A 17,738-nucleotide genomic window follows, 5' to 3' on the forward strand; every position below is an offset into this window, starting at 1 on the left:
AGCTACATGAAATTGGATTAGTTTCATTATTGGTTGACGAGGGAGAGAAGATGGTGCTGAAGCTGATAGCAAATCATGTGAACAGGAAACAGTTGAGATAAAACGGAGTTGCTGCTACTAAAAAGACAACGGAAATGAAGTTCCTGGGTGGAAGGACTCCCCCCCCCCCTCTTCTGATCCGTCACCCTGCAAATGACAAAATCTCAAAATGTTTCCTTGGCAAGGTGCCTACCGGGCGCTTGCCTGCCAGCTCTCCTCCCACCCTGTTTTGAATGACTGAAGGGGCAGATGAAATTGACTGTGATCTGCAACTGCTGAGGGCAAAGTGGAAGAAAAGCTGCTGGGCCAGAGATCCCCTGGCTGGGCCACTTGACCCGAAGCTGAAGGCCAGTCGGGAGGAGTCCCGGCCCTGCTCTGCTCGGCTTGGTGGTACTGTCTGGCCGCCATCCAGTTCCTGCCATGGAATGAAGGATGCAGACCGACTGAGATGTTGGAGACCCATGTGGGCTGAAGGCAGGAGCTCACATGGTGTGGGGAAAAGAAGTCCAGACGTGGTCCTGCCACTGGCGTCACTGGCTTTTGTGCCAGTTGCGTGAAGATGTTGGTTGTAGCCACCATCCTGTGGACAGCCCCGCTGGAAATCAAGTCCCCTGAGCAGGGTTTTAAGTGGGGCACAGGAACAAAGGATAACACGTATTGTTCAAGAATAGGCCTCCTCCGGAAATTTCAAGGCACCTGAGATGATCTCACCCCAGTCCCACCAGGAGCTTTTAGACGGTTACCTTCCTTAGATATCAAATTATAACATCTATCTATCCCGTTGCAGTTCTATGGCTCCATATTATGGAGATTTTATTATGGTTTTTATCTTAATTTAATATATTATCTCCATTATTGTGTTGTCCTCATATTTTATGCAAGTTGTATATGTTTTTATGCTGATGCTTTATTTAAGGGATGCCTGCAGAGGGAGCCAAGGTGCCAGGTGTGACCACTGCTAGAAAGCCTCTCTGTCAGGTGCATATAACGGGGACTCCAGAACCATCCTCCCCCCCTTGGCTCAGCAGGTGCACTGCCATTCTAAACCCTCCCCCTCCTGGTCACATGACCCAAGGTGAGGCTGAGTGGATTGGAGAGAGCTTCAGAAGTGTTCCTCTCCAGGTTCTCTCCAACTTTCTACTAGCTCCGACCTCATGACAAATAATCTAAGTTTGGGCAAGTCCTGGAAGAGTCAAAAAAGTCAAGATGATGGCCCTGGTAAAAGCCCCATGGTTGTGGCTGCCCTCTTGCCTCCCCCCCCCCCCCCGACCCTGTGAACACACCTGAAGACCCCCTGCTAAACACTGGGCTGCTTGGCCAGACAGCCCTGGCTTCCCTAGAGGAGACAACTCCTGCAGAATGGCAATCTGGAGAATTGACTTTAGTCACACTCCTTTGGCCACAGTGATCACAACATCTCCTCCTTGCAGAGGCAGGTCAGCTTAAGGTTAGGTGTCTGTCTCTGTGTGCTTTTCGGTTTTTCCTTTTTATTCTTATTTGGCTGTGGTTACAGTGGATCAACAGAGCAGAGGGAGCCCATTAGCCTTTGTTTGTTGACTCTCCTTGGTTCCAGCACTGTATTTATTTGCTCCAGATTAGACCACGGTCAGTAGCAAAGGGCCATTCTCTGACTTGCGGTAGATAAAAACCAAACAAAGCACCCAGGTGTTTGCCAGGCCTCTGGAGAGGGATTTTAATCCAGTGGCTACCACTAGCAAATATTGGGATTTGAGATTTGATTACTCCAGCCGGAAACTGTGTTAGAAGATGTGCCTCTGAGCACAAGCAGAGTGCTGAGAGAATGCTGGATAATAATTAAGTTGCAGAAGAACCCATGAAATGAAGGGGAAATGCTGACAAGAGCACCTTGAATACAGACGGTCAGCTCAGCCTGAGATCAGTGAATGCTGCCGACATTCATGGCAGCTGACAGGAAAGGCAGATTGCTTAAGAGCTACAGGAAGGCAGAACCCCCCCCCCTCCTTTTTTCGGCTTCCTTTTCCCTTAAATATGGGGAGTCACAGGCCCAGCGGTTTATTCCCTGAAACCTCCCAAGTCTCTCTCTGCAAAGGTGACCCTTTTGGACAAGGAAGGCGTATCAGTGATGAGTAAGTGCAAAGATCTTCAGTCCTCGGCCATTGGTCCAGTTATGATAGCACTGAACATCTGACTAGTCCTCAAAGCTCTGGCCATCACAGCATTCCAAGGGTCACATGATCACCGTTTGCACCCTGATACATCTAAAAAAGAGTTGGACAAACGCCATCTTGACTTGTTCCACTCCCCCTGCGATTGGCCCTGGCGGCAATGGTGCAACGACGACACTGGCCACACACAAGAATGCAGGCCAACCGCTCTTCATGGACGCTAAACATGCCCAAATCTTTTCCCTTTCTTTTAGTTTTAAAATGTATCATCCTTGAATGTTCAGTCTGAACTGCAAGTATGATATAAATTAAGTTTTTTCCTCATTTATTTTAACATTGTCTGTCAGGCAATGTCGGCTGGCGACCCCCCGGGGAAGAGCCTTCTCTGTGGGGGCACCCGCCCTCTGGAATGAACTGCCCCCAGGGATACGACTAATCCCGGATCTCCGGACCTTCCGCCGGGCCCTGAAGACGTTTTTATTTCAGCAAGCCGGGCTGGGTTAAAAAAAAAAATTTTTTAATTGGTGAATTTTATGGGTAATGGGGTTTTAAATTGGAGAAGCCTAAGATAATTTAATTCTGTTTTAATGTATTTTAATATTTGTATTGTGTGTTTTTAATTTTGGCTGTTCACCGCCCCGAGTCCTTCGGGAGAGGGGGCGGTATTAAAATTTAATAAATAAATAAAATAAATAAAATAAACATGTATACATTGTACTATAACTCTTTCCATTTATTGTTGCTTTAAAATTGATTGAAGCCCTTTGGGGATATTTTATGAGAAATAGCATATAAATGTTTTAGTAAGTCCAGAAACAAGGCTGATACTTGTGCATCTGCTAACATTGTAGCAGATAGTTGTATAGTTGTATTCTTTTTTGTAGGATTTGAGGGGCCAAAACAGGCATAAATTTCCCCATGAAAGCTACCAATAAAAATGACCACAAGGATATGCCTTAAAGCAGTTGGCAGTAAAACTAACAGATTGCAGATTCAGAAGGATCTTGACAGACTAGAACTCTGGGCTCTATGCAGTGGTGGGATTCAAATTTTTCTACTACCGGTTCTGTGGGTGTGGCTGTTGGTGGGCCGGCACCTTGCTGTGAAGGACATCAAGTTGGCCATGCCCACTCAATCACATGACACCCCCCCCACCAAGCCACACCCACAGAACTGGCAGAAAGTCAGAGACAAGACCAAGAGCACCACGAGAGCCACCCAGCCCAGTCCTGGGACCTCCGAGACGGAAGCACCACCCACCTGCAGCTCAGCTGGCCTTGACCGGATGGTCCGCGGGACGGCCAGAGGAGCATTTGGGCCACTGATCTGAGCAGTGACATTCTGCCCTGGCTGGACAAAAAGTGGGCTGTTCACCAGCTGCTATTGTGAAAGATCTCCACAAAGGTTGCCAAGCACATCAGAAGGTCAGAGACTTCATGGTCACTTGAGAGGATCATTTCAACTGTGCTAAAACATCTTCCTCAACCGTCGTCATTGCTTCTGTTAAGGTGCATTATTGTATGTGGGGTATTTAGTTACTTAGTTATCTCACCGAGTGCAAAAGGACAGGCTAAATAAGTTTTGATGTTGGTCCTGAACTGCTCCTGTCTGGGGGCCCAGGAGGAAGAGTGGAAGAGGGTCTTTATAGAGCTCCACCCTCCAGGGCAAGATCTGAAAAGCAGCTCACAAGTTGTTCTGCAGAGGTGGAGGAAGCTTTCTTGTCACAGCTCCAGTCTGAGTTGGGCCTCTGGGAAAGAGCTTCTCCATCCATCCAAAGGTCTGAGTGCCAGGATCCAGGTAGGGTCAAGGCCAGTTCCAAGCCCCAGGCCTTTGGCCCTGCAATGCACGGTGGAGGAAGCTTGAGGGCTGGCGTTGCCCCTCCCTTTGGCCTTCACGTGGCTTATTCCTCAATTCTGGACTCCCCCACTGTGCAGGGGAGGGGGGGCTCCTGCAAGGACACAGGCAGAGAGAACTGCTTAGCACAGGGACACAGGAGCCGCTCTGTCAAAGGAGCTGGAAGCAAAGAAGAGGCCCTTAAGAAGGGATTATTTGATAGTCAACAATAAAGCAGAATAATCGGAATAATGTGAGGCTTGTCCTGCTTTTCCCATCTGGGACTTTCAGAGTTCAAGTTTGATGATTTCATGGAAACACAGCAGAAGTGCTGGCTGCCTGTCCAATTTCCCAGTGCTGGGTGCAGCATGGAGATTGGGGGGGGGCAGTTTCCCCCTTACTTAGCTTCCCAGGTGTTAAAGCCAAACTTTCCTGCCTGTTTTTCAGAATGTCCAAGTCCCATTCTGGGCTCACGTGGTTTTTAAATTAACGGTGCAGATCAAAGCATTTAAAAACAAGGGCCTAAGCAGCACTTGAGCTTTGGATTCCGTGCCTGTCCTTTTCCCCGCCAGGCCCAGCGCTAGAGGCGGCTTTCTTTCAAAGCGAGAAGAAAGCAGCGGCAGGTTTTAATAGCCGAACCAAGGAGTTTGAAGGGAAGCCTCGGGGGGCTGTCCGGCCATCGCCGCCGCAGAGCACCGGCTTTTGGCGCTGCTTCTCCGCTCGCTTCTAGGTTGCGGGCTTCCCCTTCCTTGAGCCTCGACGCCTTTCTTTCCACCTGCCTTCTCCGGCTCTGGAGCTCCCGAGGGGCTTCAGGGTCCGCGGCTCCCTCTTCCCCGCCCCCTTTGGCGGGAGAGCCTCCCCTGAGCAGGAGGGGCTGCTCCTCCCCCCCAGCCGCTGCCAGAATTGGAGGGCGGGGTCAGGAGCCCCTTCCCCAAAGGCAGCCGCCACAGAGCGCTGCTTCCCTCCTGCCCGCCCCAGCGGCCTCTGGTGACCGGGTTTCTTCCAAGGCTGAAGCGAGGCTTGGCCGCGAGGAGGGCCCGGAGTGAACAGGAGAAGGGACCTTGGAGGTCTTCTAGTCCAGCCCCTTTGCTCAAGCAGGAGACCCTCGCCCACTTCAGACCAATGGCTGTCCGGGCTCTTCTTGAAACCCTCCAGTGACGGAGCCCCGGCCGCTTCTGATCGGAACTTGTCCACAATAGAGGGGGGGTTTCCTACCATTTTCTTACTCATTTTGACTTGCTTTCCTAATTTGCGTTTGACAGTATTTTTTTTATAGATTGGACTGTTTTTCTGGTGTCTCTCTGCTGCTTATCCCCTTCCTGCTTTTTCCTCCCGTTAATGGACCAGTTGCCCGTTTACATATTGAAAGAAGCTTTTGTTGTTATTTTTGACTTCATTTTGAGCCCCGGCTTTCCTGACTTCATCTTGGCAGGTTTGGGCTATTTGCTGATATTCTGCCTTAGGTTATGTACCACTTTTTCCATTTTTATAATTGTCCTTTTTGTTTTTCAGTTTATCAGTTCTTTGTGCAGCCATGCTGGTTTCTTTTGAGATCTCTCATTTTTCTTCTTCATTGGAATTCTGCTAGACTGGAGAGTTTTATAATCTCATTTTTCAAAGTTTCCCAAGCTTCTTAAGGATTCTCATCCATGGAATCCTTCTCAATCTCTAAATTGATTGAAATCAGCTTCCTTAAAATCCAAGACTCTAGTTTCATTTTGTTCTATTGCTTGTGCTTGCATAATTTGGAATTCCAATATTGTATGGTCACACACACACACACACACCCAACGCCTTCTGTCATTTCATCTCTGTTAATGAGAATTAAGTCTAGTATGGTTGACCCTCTAGGTTCCCTTCTGTACCTTTTGGGAGACAAAGTTGTCTGCTAAGTTTGTCTGATCTTCCACTAGATGCAGAGTTTGTCTCCCGTTGATGTCAGGGTACCAAGTCCCCCATTGCTATTGTGATGTGCTTCCTACATAACTCAGTTCAGTGACTAGCAAAAAAATTCCTCTATTTCCAAACACCTCTGGCAACGTCATTCTTTTTCCTTTTTATATTCACCTAAATGCAATCAAAACACAGTTTTTATCATTCTTCTGTTGTATTTCTGTACAGATGTACTTATTTCTTAACTATAATTGCAAGTCCAAATCCTCTTTGGGTAGAACTGTTTCTTTTAAACAATTTAAATAGCCCTAGCTGTATATTCCATTCATGTCATCTCAAGTTTCCTTAATGACAACAATATCAAATCTGTCCTCGTGTACTTGGATTTCTAGTTGCCCTTGTTTACTCAGATTAACAAACGCAGATGGTAATTGCGGTGGGAAGGAGCCCTGGATGAAGCCTGAGTCCTCTTGAACTCACGGTGAGCTGCTCCTCCAAGCAACCTCCGGTGCTATGCAAATGGATGCAAATGGATGCCTTGCTCCATTGGACCAAACCCTGATTGTTACTGAGATGGGAGACCACCAGGAGATCACAGAACTACAGGGCGAAGAAAGCAAACAAGCCCCCTGACATTGTGGCGTGGCAGTCACGGAAACCACGTTGTCTGGTCAATGGGGCCACTATTTGTGTCAAAGAGCTGACTTCCTTCGTGAGTCTCATTAGAATCCAGGTGTCAAACTTGTGGCGTCAGGTGACATTTTGCGACGTTTTCCCCATTTGCGGAGCTAATTCGGGTGGGCATGGTCTGCGCCTGACCCATCCGGCCGGGGGCCACCAGTTTGTCAGCCCTGCATTCAAAGCATGCTCTGGGTCTGATTTTCTGAGCCGGCTCGGCGGCTGCCAGAGGCTTTTCCCTTCTGGCGGAGAAAGGCAGCTCAGCTACCTGCCTGCCTGCCTTGCGGGGCCAGAAGCCACTGAATGTGAGGCCACTGAAGGGCCTTTCTTCCTCTTCTTTCATTCGGCTGGCTGGTCCCGGCCGCCTTCCCCCTCCCTCCCTCTCTCCCTCCCCTTCAGCGGGAGCTTCTCCAGCCCAGCCTGCAGAGGGTTGCTGGGCGCTGGCCGGGGATGCCCAGGAGGCCCACCTTCGCTCTCCGGAGGAAGCCCCCCCATCCGGCCCTCCCGGGGCTCTGAGGGGGCCTCGCAAGCCTCCCAAAGGGGCTTTTTCGCGGAGGAGAAGCCCCTTTGGCGCCGGGGCAGGGGGGGAAATTCCCCTGGTTCCCCTCCCCCCCTTCCGGCGGTGCCGAGGCGGAGCGCTGGGCGGGGGGGAGGGGGGGCGGCTTGGTCAGCCTGTCCGGGCAAACACGCCAGGATTTCCTGCTATTGTAGCCCCAAATGCGCGGTGACATCATGGCCGTCGCGGGGGCTCCTCCTCCTCGAGGGGCCGATTGCCAGCCTTATACGGCCAGGAGCGAAGGCAGGGGAAGCGGGGGGATCGGCGGCCTTCCATGCCCCCCCTTGGGAAGGGGAGCAGCTCTCGGGCTGGGCGCTCCTCTTCGGGATCCGGCTCCGGAGCGCTTCCTCAGCAGCCCCTGTCGCCTGCGCGGGGGGAGCCCCTTTTGCCCGGCCTCAGTCCACCAAGGGCTCTCTTATCCCCCCGTCTGACCAAGGGGCCCTGGGAAGCGCACGGCCTAAAACAGGGAAATAATTTAAAAAGTACAAAACAAGAAATCCCTGCAGGTGGGGGGGGGGGGAGGCAGGGGTGAAATCTAAAATTTGGTACTACCGGTTCTGTGGGCGTGGCTTGGTGGGGGGGGGAATGTGACTGAGTGGGCGTGGCCAATTTGTTTTCATTTTTTACTTTTAAAACCATTTTTTCTACAACCTCTTCAGTGAAGAGGTTGTAAAAATATGCTTGCAAAAGGCTCTGACAACCCCAGCTGAGTTGCCTGATTGGCAGAGGCTTTTTTTCTTTTAAATGCCTCTGATGATCCATCCACAGAGGCTTTTAAAAGAAAAAAAGCCTCTGATGATCGCGTGGCTCAGCTGGGCATGGGGGGAGGGGGGCAGGGGCTTTTGCTACCTCCGAACCACCTGCCACCATCGCTACCAGATCGGACGATCTGGTCCAAACCGGGAGCATTTCACCCCTGGGAAACGGGCATCATCTGGACTAGGTGAAAGGGACGATGCAGGTGACTTTTGCCAAGAAAACATTTAGGACCATGAATACATGGTTCCCCCAACACAGGTGCCGTTTATGCGCTTGGACCTCACCAAAGGGACTTCACTGTTACCAGATTGACTATGTCCTGTGCAGTCATCAACGGATCAGCTCCGCCTTGCTTCTAAGACCTATCCAAGTGCTGATTGTGGTTCAGATCATGAATTGTTGGTGGCAAAGATTAAAGTCAAATTATGCACTATCAAATGGCAGGGCCTCCAAAGAAGTTTGATGTCACCAAAATCCCTATCACGTATACAGTAGAGGTGAAAAATAGGTTTGAACTTCTGAGAAGACAGGAAATTCAATCAACCATTACTGGAATTGCAGAAAACATGCCACACAAGAAGCCAGAGGAAAAGTGCCAGGGGCATCAAGAACAGATGCCGAGAACACAGAAGGGCTGTACGCAGGTAGCAAAGGGGCCAACCCTCTGGATGATGAGGAAAGAAACTTCCTCAGAAATGACCTACCTTCAGCCCCCAGTCCCTGAGCTGAGTGCTCCTCCTGCGCCTTGGCAAATTTATCACCTCCTTATTTAGTCTCTGGGAGCCATCCATTCCAGCACAGGAAAGACCCTCGACAGCATTTCTCCCATCTATCAGGAAAATGAGAAGAAGATCCGTGCCCGATACTTGAAGAAGAGTATTCTCTTTCATACTGAAGGAACTCCATATGCATGACAAGTAAGCCATGAATCTTCTAGCCCCTTCTGGAATCTTCCAGAAGGGGCTCTTGAGGTCATCAAGTCTCACCCAGCCCACAGCAGGACATCAAAGTGAAGCACCCAAGATGGATGACCCAGCGGAGGTAGCTCCATCCCCAGGGCCATGGCTTCTCCTGGCTGACGGCTCTATGTTTAGAAGAGTCCTTCCGATTGACTGGAGGCCTAAGATGTTATCAGTGTTGCCCAGCAAAATGGCACGTCACCAAAAGTTGCCTGTCCTTGGCCTGAAGGTGAAAATGCCATTGGCCACCCCGGACCTCCACGGGCACCTTGTCCACCACACCAGGTGGCTGCTTTGCAGGGCCACAGCTAGCAAGAGTCCAGCAGCTTCTCCCCACAGCTGGAAGAGGGACAAATGGGGGGGGGGGCTTGAGGTGGGGCTTCTCTGCCTGAGCTCCTCTTTAAATGGGCTCCCCCAAATGTCTATGGAGATTCTCAGTCATCCAGGTCATAAATGACTCACAGTTGTCTCATCAGCCCATCAGGACAAGATTCAGCGATCCATCTGCATTTGAAGGACAAAGGCCACCCTTTTGAAGACAGCAAAGTCCACCGTTTGGATAGAGAGGACCACTGGTTTGAAAGAGGGGTCAAAGAATACATCTGTGTTAGAATTGAACAGCCCTCCCACCACAGAGGGGGAGGACTAAGACCCCACCTATCTCCTGTCTACAAGGCAGCCGTTTCAGCAATGCCAAGAAGATTCCACACCCATTGGCACTTGATTCAGGTCATCCTTGAGGGCACAGATAAATGCCCAAGTGGCCTCAATGAGAGTGCCAACAACCATCAGATGGCTGTAAAGAAACAGTCCTTCCATTTCCCCTACCCCATCCATCCTGCCAGTACCTATCCTTCCATCACACGCACCATCAGAACTGATGAAGCTTCTTGGATGAAAAGCAAAACAACTTCCTCAAGGGGGAAACCCCACCCCCCAGTCCAGTTGCCTTTTTGAAAAAGAACCTTTGAGGTTCCCCCAATGGTTGCAGGCAGGAATAGAGGAGGAGGCAGACTGTAGAATGCATGGTGCAGATGCTGGCCTAGGAGGAGAGAGACCCAAGGGTGACCTCAGGCCCAGTTATTTGTCAGGCTCTGCAAGAACCCCACCCCCCACCCCCCACCCCTGCATCGATAGCTTTCTTTGGTGAACTGAGCAAGGAGATCCAAACATAAGGGACTTGCAACCACGAGGGGCAAAGGCTAAGACATCCCCTCCCCCATCCACAGGAATAAGGAAGGGTCCACTTGCCCATCCTGATAGAGCTGGAGAGCTGTTGCTGTGCATGGAAGCCATCTTCCCCATGCCATTCCTAAGGCTGCATCCCAACAACCACAGTCCTCCAAATATTCAGCTGCCCTACGAGCTTACTGTGGAGGAAGAGGTGGATCGCCCACCCAGGACGGAAAAATAGCCCAGTCATTCTCCCTCGTGTGGAGGCCTGGGACGTTCTGGGATGGATGCAACTGTGGCAGAGGGCTGGAATGGTAGTTGAGCTTCAGGGGATACAGAAGAGCCCTGGGCATCAGCTCCAGCTCCACAAGGCAGGGATGGAGGGAGGCTGCCAGTAGGGTACTGCATGAATGTCCCCAACAAAAGTGACCAGCCAGTCAGCTAGGGCTTCTTCCTTCCACATGCCAGCCAGTCCAGAAGGCCCAACTCCACACTGCACAACCCCACTATACAGAGCGCAGGTCTTGCTTTGGCAGAAAGTACAGGCATGATTTTTACCCCAGAGCAGAAAATGGCAGCTAGGCAGCTCTGCTCCTCTGAGGAACGTCGGTGGAAACAGGTAGTAATAGCCAGTAAAAACCAGGTTTGGCAGTCTTCAAGCTGCAAGAAAACAAAGCTCAAAGACCATCAAGGGCCCTACAGTCCAACCTGGAGCTACAGATAGTCTTATTGGTTTTTAGTTACTGTAGGGCCACTACGCCGTGATTGGAATTACCAACACCTTTTGTAAATGTACAATTAATGTATTGAGCAGAGAAAATGGAGCTAACAACATTCTAATATCATTATACTCCAGAAAGAAAAATGGGGCTCTGATCAACAGACCTCCTTTTTCTTGTGGCCTCATGATACTCGGCTAATCCTCGAGATATATTCTGCACCCCCAGCTGCACCTTTAACAGAATGCTAACAGAATAACTGAGTCGGAAGGGACCTAACCAATCTAACCCCCTGCTTAAGCAGAAGACTCTACGTCATTCCAGAGAAATGGCTGTCTAATCTCTTCTTAAAGGCCTCCAGTGACGGAGCACCCACAACCTCTGGAGGCAACTTCTGTTCCACTGACTGATTGTTCTCACTGTCAGGAAATGTCTCCTTAGGTCTAGGTTGCTTCTCTCCTTAGTTAGCTTCCATCCTTTGCTTCTTGTTCTGCCTTCCGGTGCTTTGGAGAATAGGTCGGTCCTTTCTTCTTTGTGACAGCCCCTCAAATATTGGAAGACTGCTATCATGTCTATCTATTCACTAGACTAGACATACCCAATTCCTGCAACCCTTCATCATGCTTTAGCCTCCAGCCCACTAATCACCTCTAAAGTGAGTAAAGTTAAATCTTGGACCACCTTTAGGTAGTCCAAGAGCTCCCTCTGCTGGGAAGAAGGGGTGGTTTCTAAAATGCAAGCAAAGAGAGGAGGAAACTTACAAATGGGTGAGTGCCAGTTTCTCATATTTGTGGTTTTCAATTATCATAGCTCCTCAGATTTTTTTAATTCCTAAATTCTGTTATTGCCATTCCTTTACTAGTTTGAGATTTTAAAACAAAAACATGTTACTCAGTTTAATATATTTTATTTTTTAATTAAATTTATGAAATTTGTATTTTATATAATAATCAGATACTTTAATTAAAAGAACAGCTAAAATTGAGCTGTTTAAAAGTTAGCATCATAGATGTATAATGCAAAAGCATTATTTAAAGGAAGCTGAATTTCAGTATTTTAAAAAATTCAGAATCAGAATTTTAGGAAATGTTTTACAATAAATATTGTCATATAGTTAAAGTGCTGAAATATTTTCACTGATGCATAAATTTGCTACTATCTTCAAAAGAATAATTAGAAAAATGGGGCTGACTAAAACATTAAAATTAGTGAAGTTTTACAAAGTTACATAGCTTAAATTTTCAGCAAAAAAATAATAATAATTTGGAAGCTGCTGGGGAAAAATTCCACAGGACAGTAAATGGTTGACATTTCCCCATCAAATACGAGTAAATAACGCAAGCTAAATAGAAGCAGAGCAGGAAAAACAAAGAGCAGTCATGTTCACAGAATTATCCTTCAGATTGATGTGACGAAGAAAGCAGGTGCTACTTGCTTAGTCTTAGACCTGAGAGACACCCAGAGCATCTTCTCTGGAGCCCTAAAATGGCACTTCTGGGATCCCAGCAGGCTGAGCTTTGTATGGATACAACCAACTTACAAGTATGAAACCCTGCTGAAGGCCTGCTGCAGGTGGTGGCCTGAAGTTGCTGAAGAGTTCAAGAAGTTCACAGAAGTTTACAAATCTCCATGTGATTAAAAATCTCCATTTCGAGATGCCACAAACTTCTCTTGGGCTCTCATTTACTTCCTGCTGCCTATTCTAAGCATAGCACAGCTACTTGGGGCAGGCACAATATTTTTACACAGTGTGTGAAGCCAGGCTGGTTAAAATATAGAAGTGTCTGCACAGCCCCCTAAGCTTGGTTGGCCTTAGTTTGGGTGCCTGTGCAGATTAGCCTCCTGAGTGAGCCCCCTGCCAGTAGGGGGGTGGGGAGTGGGGGGGGGTGGCCTGTGAATACAGTGCAGGACCACTAGGGAGCAAGTCGAGGGTGGTGGAGGAGCCCGTCAGGTGTCAAGACTGCAAATGGCCTCACAAAGGCCGGCTTGAGGTTCCTGCAGGATGACTTTTATGGACCACGGTTTACGTGAACCAGAGTCTTGAAGAAAAGCATCTTAGTTGGAAGAAAAAACCTGCTTTTTTACACCCCAGAACTAACACCACTGCTCTCCTCTCCTCCACCCACAAAGAAGCTATTTCAAGGCAAGGAAATAAACTTTTGAAACCAACCTCCCTTTTATTGCTTGAGATTACGGTCATTTGAAGGCCATGCAGTTAGGATGGGGTGGGGGGTGGGGAAGAGAAAATAAGCAGGAAGGGATGAGAGGAAAGGCGAGAGCTAGAACCGCTTCAGTGGCCGAGGGTGAAAAAGGTTCTTGCACTGAAGGGCCAGCTGGCATGTCTGGTGCCACGGCGGCTTGGCAAGAGCCCTCCGGCTGCCCTAGGCAGAGAAAGGCAGCTTCCCTGGGGCTGGGGAAGCGGTCCCTTGGCCAGCTAGGCAGAATTCTGGAGGGCCAGCACCTTCATAGCCTGACCCAGCGGAGCCCTTTCATTCCCCCCACACACCCCTTTCAGGAGGACCAAGGGAGGGAGCAGGCGTGTCCTTGAGCTGGGAGGGGAACATAAATTTTGGCCGGTCCAAAGAGTTGCATTACTACTAGTTACGTCATTCATTGGGCCTGCCTTGCCAGGAATGGGCAGGGGAGCTTCGGAGTGTCCTGGCTCTCGCACGGGGGTGGTAGAGGGGTGGTTCTTTCGGTTCTCTGGAACAGTGGAGCAGCCCAGCCCTTGCCTAGGCTCCAAGCTGTCTGAGGGGACGTCTGGCACTGCAAAATGGCACAAGGGCATCAAGACGACCGGGAGGAAACTCAGACTGGGAGACAGTCAAGGGTTTGCCAGGGATTCATCGGAATGGAAGTGGAAACCATAAGAAACCTGGTTTGTGATGTTGCTGCAGGGGTCGTTTACAGGCTGCTTTCTGGGATGCCTCTCCGAAGGACGAAGAGCTGCCGTTGCAACGCGGCAGAGCCCGATACACTCGTCTCAAAGGCAAAACAGGCCAGAGCAGCAGGGGGACCCGGCAGGGACGAAGGTCAGCAAGAGAAGCAGCATGGGACCATCCCACTGAATTGGGCTGGACGTTCTGCAGGGCGGTGTGGAAGGGAAAGGGCTTTCCTCCCCCAAATAACAGCCTCCGTCACTGCATTAGACTTCTGAGGATGTCACGGCTGGTGTTGCCTTCTCCTCTCCCCTCTTCTTCTCCTTAATTACAGCGGAAGTATAATAATGCTTGAATTTTATGAAAAAGATGGGAATGGGGATGATGATGGTTAGCAGGCCACAAAGCACCGCAAAGGCCGCAATTACTTTGCCAGCTGTCTGGGTGGGATATATATCGCCATAGCCGATGGTGGTCAAGGTGATCACAGCCCACCAGAAGGACGAGAAGATGTCATGAAGCAGCGTATCTGGATGATCCTCGATCAAGCCGGCAAACAACGTGAGGGTGCCAAAGAAAAGGATTTCGAAAAGGAAAACCCACATCAGGATGGCAATCTCCTTCAAGACGGACTTGAACATGTAGGGGAAGACTCTCAGCATCAGCGGGGTCTCCAGCAGCTTGAAGACCTTCAAGAGTTTGATGATATAGACCACACGGAACAAGTTCAGCCAACATGGCAGAGCTCCAGGCTGGTGTCCACGTCGGCTGAAAAAGAGGTCCAGGCAAACTGGGAAAAGCGCCAGGAAATCAACCACATTCAGGGGCTTTCGGAAGAATTTCTTTCTGTCTGGGCAGGAAACGAGCCGGGTGACAAATTCACACATGAAGCAGAGAATGAAGAAGAGCTCCAGATGGAGGAGAGAAGGTATCTGTGGACACAATGACTCCATTGAGGGGTGGTGGGTGTGGGTGAAGCTGTGGGGTCCAAAGAAGTCTTCACGTTGGCCTCCTTTGGCACAAAGGATGATGATGAGGGCAACGTTGACCAGCAGGGACATGACTGCAAAGCCCTACAAGGAAGGAGAGGGAGACCCCACGTCAGTTGCCAGGAACATCACCTCCCCAACTCGACGGTAAACCACCCAGAGGAGTTACAGAGCCATAACCGCCAGCCAAGGGCTACCACTTCACCTTAAACTTTCATACAGCTGTACATTCAGTTCCCCTGTAGGTGCGATTTCTCCCTTCTATTATTTTGTGATTGAGTTCTTCCTGATTAGTCTCCCCCTCCCATCAAATAGTGGTAGGAATAAGTGGAGGATGTCTATAGGAGGCTAACTGCTTCCATTTCCAGCTTTAAATTCTGAAACCAAACCACCATCATTTAACCATTCTGTCATTGGACTTTGGTGGCGTGGTTTGGGCCATCTGGAGACTTTCCACTCCTATTTTCCTCCTTGAAAAGTCTACAAAAGGAAGACAAAAACCAAAACACACATCTCTGGGTCATCAGAAGCTGTTCTGCAGCCCTAGTTGAAGGAATTAGGGCTCCGGAGTTTAAATGGCTGGGCTAGAAAACATTGAAAATGAAATGTGTCCTTTTCCAAGATGGATAACTCATCACTTAAAGAATATTCATGACTAGATCACAGCGCTAGACCTCTATGGTGTCAAACAGTTTTTTCTAGGGAGACCCAGAAAACAGATCCCAGCAAACGGCTCCAGGCCAAGTTCGAACTTCTTGCTTCTACGGGGGGGGGGGGGGGGGTTTCTAAATTACCTCGCCCATCTGCCCTCCAATCGTCAGAAGAGCCTTCTTAGAGATTAGAGAATCCCGATATGGCGAAACAAGGAGCAGAAAAGGAAAAGGATGGCTTTGATCGGAGGGACAAAATCCAAGGGGGATGAAATGGGCAGGAGCGGGAACAGCAGTAGAGGAGAAAAGCACCCGGTGGGCAGAAGCACCACACGAGGCAAGAGTCTGATGCAGGTGCAAGACAAGGAGTCGGTTGAGGCCACATCCACAGGAGGAGAAGCTCGGGATCCCTGCTCCTTTCTTTATTTTGACCCAGGACATTGCACCATGCACGGCATTTTAGGAGAAACATTGACATATCGGAGCATGTTCCAGGAATGGTCAGCCTGGAGAAAGGGACACCACCAGGAAATCCCAAAGATAAAAACCAGCCACAAACCCCTAACTCTGGAGAGGCCCTCTGCCCGTGGATTGCCAGCTACCCAGGGCATGGCGGAGAATCTCGGCCTTCCACTCAGTCTTGGACCTCCCTGCCTTTGGGGTGGGGGGGGGGAGGACAGTCTTCCACAGCCCCGGGCATTCCCCCAGGGAAACTTCTGGGTCGAGGGCCCTTCTCGTTCCTGCCTGGGCTGAGGCTGGACTTCCTGGGGCTCTCGGCTCCCCTCCCGTTCTTCCTTGGCTCAGCCCCGCCTGCCCCCTCCGGGGGGAAGGAGCCCCGCGCCGGCTCACCGTGGCCCAGGCCGACGAGCGCGGCTCCTCCAGGAGAGCCCAGGCCCACGGCGCCCCCCGGCCGGCCGTCCCGCGCGGACCCCGCTCCAGCAGGCCGCGCCGGTCCTCTCCGTCGCCCTCGTCCTCGGGCTCCTGGTGGGGGTCGTCGGGGCAGAGCTTCCTCCAGCAGCAGGCGGGCAGCCGCGCCTCCGCCAGCCCCCAGAAGGCCAGCTCGGCCCGCAGCGCGGCGCGGCAGGCGGCGGGCCCGTGCAGGTGGCCGCTGCGGCACAGGTGCAGCACCTGCTCGAAGAGGCGGCCGCTGCGGTCGAAGAAGAACTCGCCGGCGCGGGCGTCGTAGGCGAAGCGGGCCGCCGCCCCGGGCTCCACCAGCCCGCCCAGCTTGGTGCCCGGGAAGGCGGCCAGGGTGGCGCGGCTGGGGCGGTAACGGAGCCCGCCCACGTTCAGGGTGACTCGGCCCGGGGGCTCCTCCATGCCCGGCGCGGGGCTCCGAAGAGGCAAAGCGGCGCCGCTCCCCCCGGCCCTCGCAGCCCTCGGGCTCCCTCGGACGCGCCTTCCTCTCGCTGCCCTCGGCCGGCCCACCCGGCTACCTGGCCAGGCGCTCGGCGGGCTTCTGTTCTGCCCCGCCGCTGCCCGCGCTCCGGCTCGCCGTCGGCCGGGCCGCCCCCGCTCCTCACCCTCCCGCCCGCCCGCCGCAGCCCGAGTGGCGAGGGCGAAAGCGGCGGCGGCGGAGGCTCGGGCGGCTGAGCGAGGCGGCCAATCCGGAGGGACTGCGCTCCCCCCCCGCCCTCCGCCCAGCTGGAAGCGAACCTGCCGCCCGAGGCTCAAGGAGGGAAGAGCCGCCCCGCCCCCCGTCCTGGCCCGGAGCCCCCGCCGGAGGGAGCTTTTCCTGGGAGACACGGGGGGGGAGAATGAAGACCCCCGTCTCTCTCACGGACACGCGCGCGCGCGCATCCGCCCCCCATCCAGGCCATGAGCTGCCTTGACAAGGGGAGCCGCCCCTTCAATGTCGAGTTGCGAGCTCCTTTGTCCCTTCCCGCCAGGAAAACCCTGAGAGAAATAACTTGCAGAAGTTAATCAAGAACAAACTCAACAGTTGCTTCGGGGGGGGGGGGGACAAAGAGGGCCAGAGGCCGCCTTTTCAAAGGGCAGCCCCATCTCTGGGATTCCTGCGCCAAGCGGGGTGGTGGCGGCAGACTAGATGGCCTCGGGGCCCCCTGGCCCTTTAGGACCTGCCTGAGCCCCTTCTTCTCCCCAGGTCCCTTACCCACCTAAAACAAATGGCCAAAATGCATTTGATCAGCCTCCCCGTTAATTTCTCTGCCATCCAAACCTGGAAGCGATGGGGTGGGGTGGGGAGGTTGGGGGCTGCCTCTGTCTTGGGCAGGATGGGTGGATTCTGTGCTGGTCCTTTAGCCAGGATGCCAAACTGGCCGGCTGGAGTTGCTTTTGGGGGAACCAAACCCAAAGGGCATCCAAAGAGAGGCCTTGAATTAGAGACCATGGGGAGAAATGGACGATGGCACACGTGGGCCTTTGGTCTCCCGTATCTCTGGGCAGAGAATTTGGGTCCAGGGGGCAACAGAAACGTGGGGTCCCATCAGAGACTTCATATTCT

The 17,738-nt window shown here is 51.7% G+C and overlaps 1 protein-coding gene across 1 annotated transcript; it reads right to left on the bottom strand.

Moving 5' to 3' along the window:
* Nucleotides 1-11,793: 11,793 nt before the first annotated feature.
* LOC139322771 (voltage-gated potassium channel KCNC1-like) lies at nucleotides 11,794-16,594 on the bottom strand. Its single transcript, XM_070951990.1, has 2 exons — nucleotides 16,124-16,594; nucleotides 11,794-14,708 (listed from the first exon to the last, which is right to left on the bottom strand). The coding sequence occupies exons 1-2, from the start codon at nucleotides 16,592-16,594 to the stop codon at nucleotides 13,902-13,904; spliced, it is 1,278 nt and encodes a 425-aa protein (XP_070808091.1). The 3' UTR covers nucleotides 11,794-13,901.
* Nucleotides 16,595-17,738: the final 1,144 nt, after the last annotated feature.

Source organism: Pituophis catenifer, unplaced genomic scaffold (assembly GCF_029215685.1).
Source record: "Pituophis catenifer annectens isolate HBS135680 unplaced genomic scaffold, rPitCat1.0.hap2 SCAF_11, whole genome shotgun sequence".
NCBI classification, from domain to species: domain Eukaryota; kingdom Metazoa; phylum Chordata; class Lepidosauria; order Squamata; family Colubridae; genus Pituophis; species Pituophis catenifer.

Bases quoted from the DNA above. Each gene is read 5' to 3' on its own strand.
- LOC139322771 (XM_070951990.1), bottom strand. From the start codon at position 16,594: ATGGAGGAGCCCCCGGGCCGAGTCACCCTGAACGTGGGCGGGCTCCGT. The intron at 14,709-16,123 runs GTGAGCCGGCGC...CCTTCCTTGTAG, and splicing joins GCTCGTCGGCCTGGGCCACG to GGCTTTGCAGTCATGTCCCT.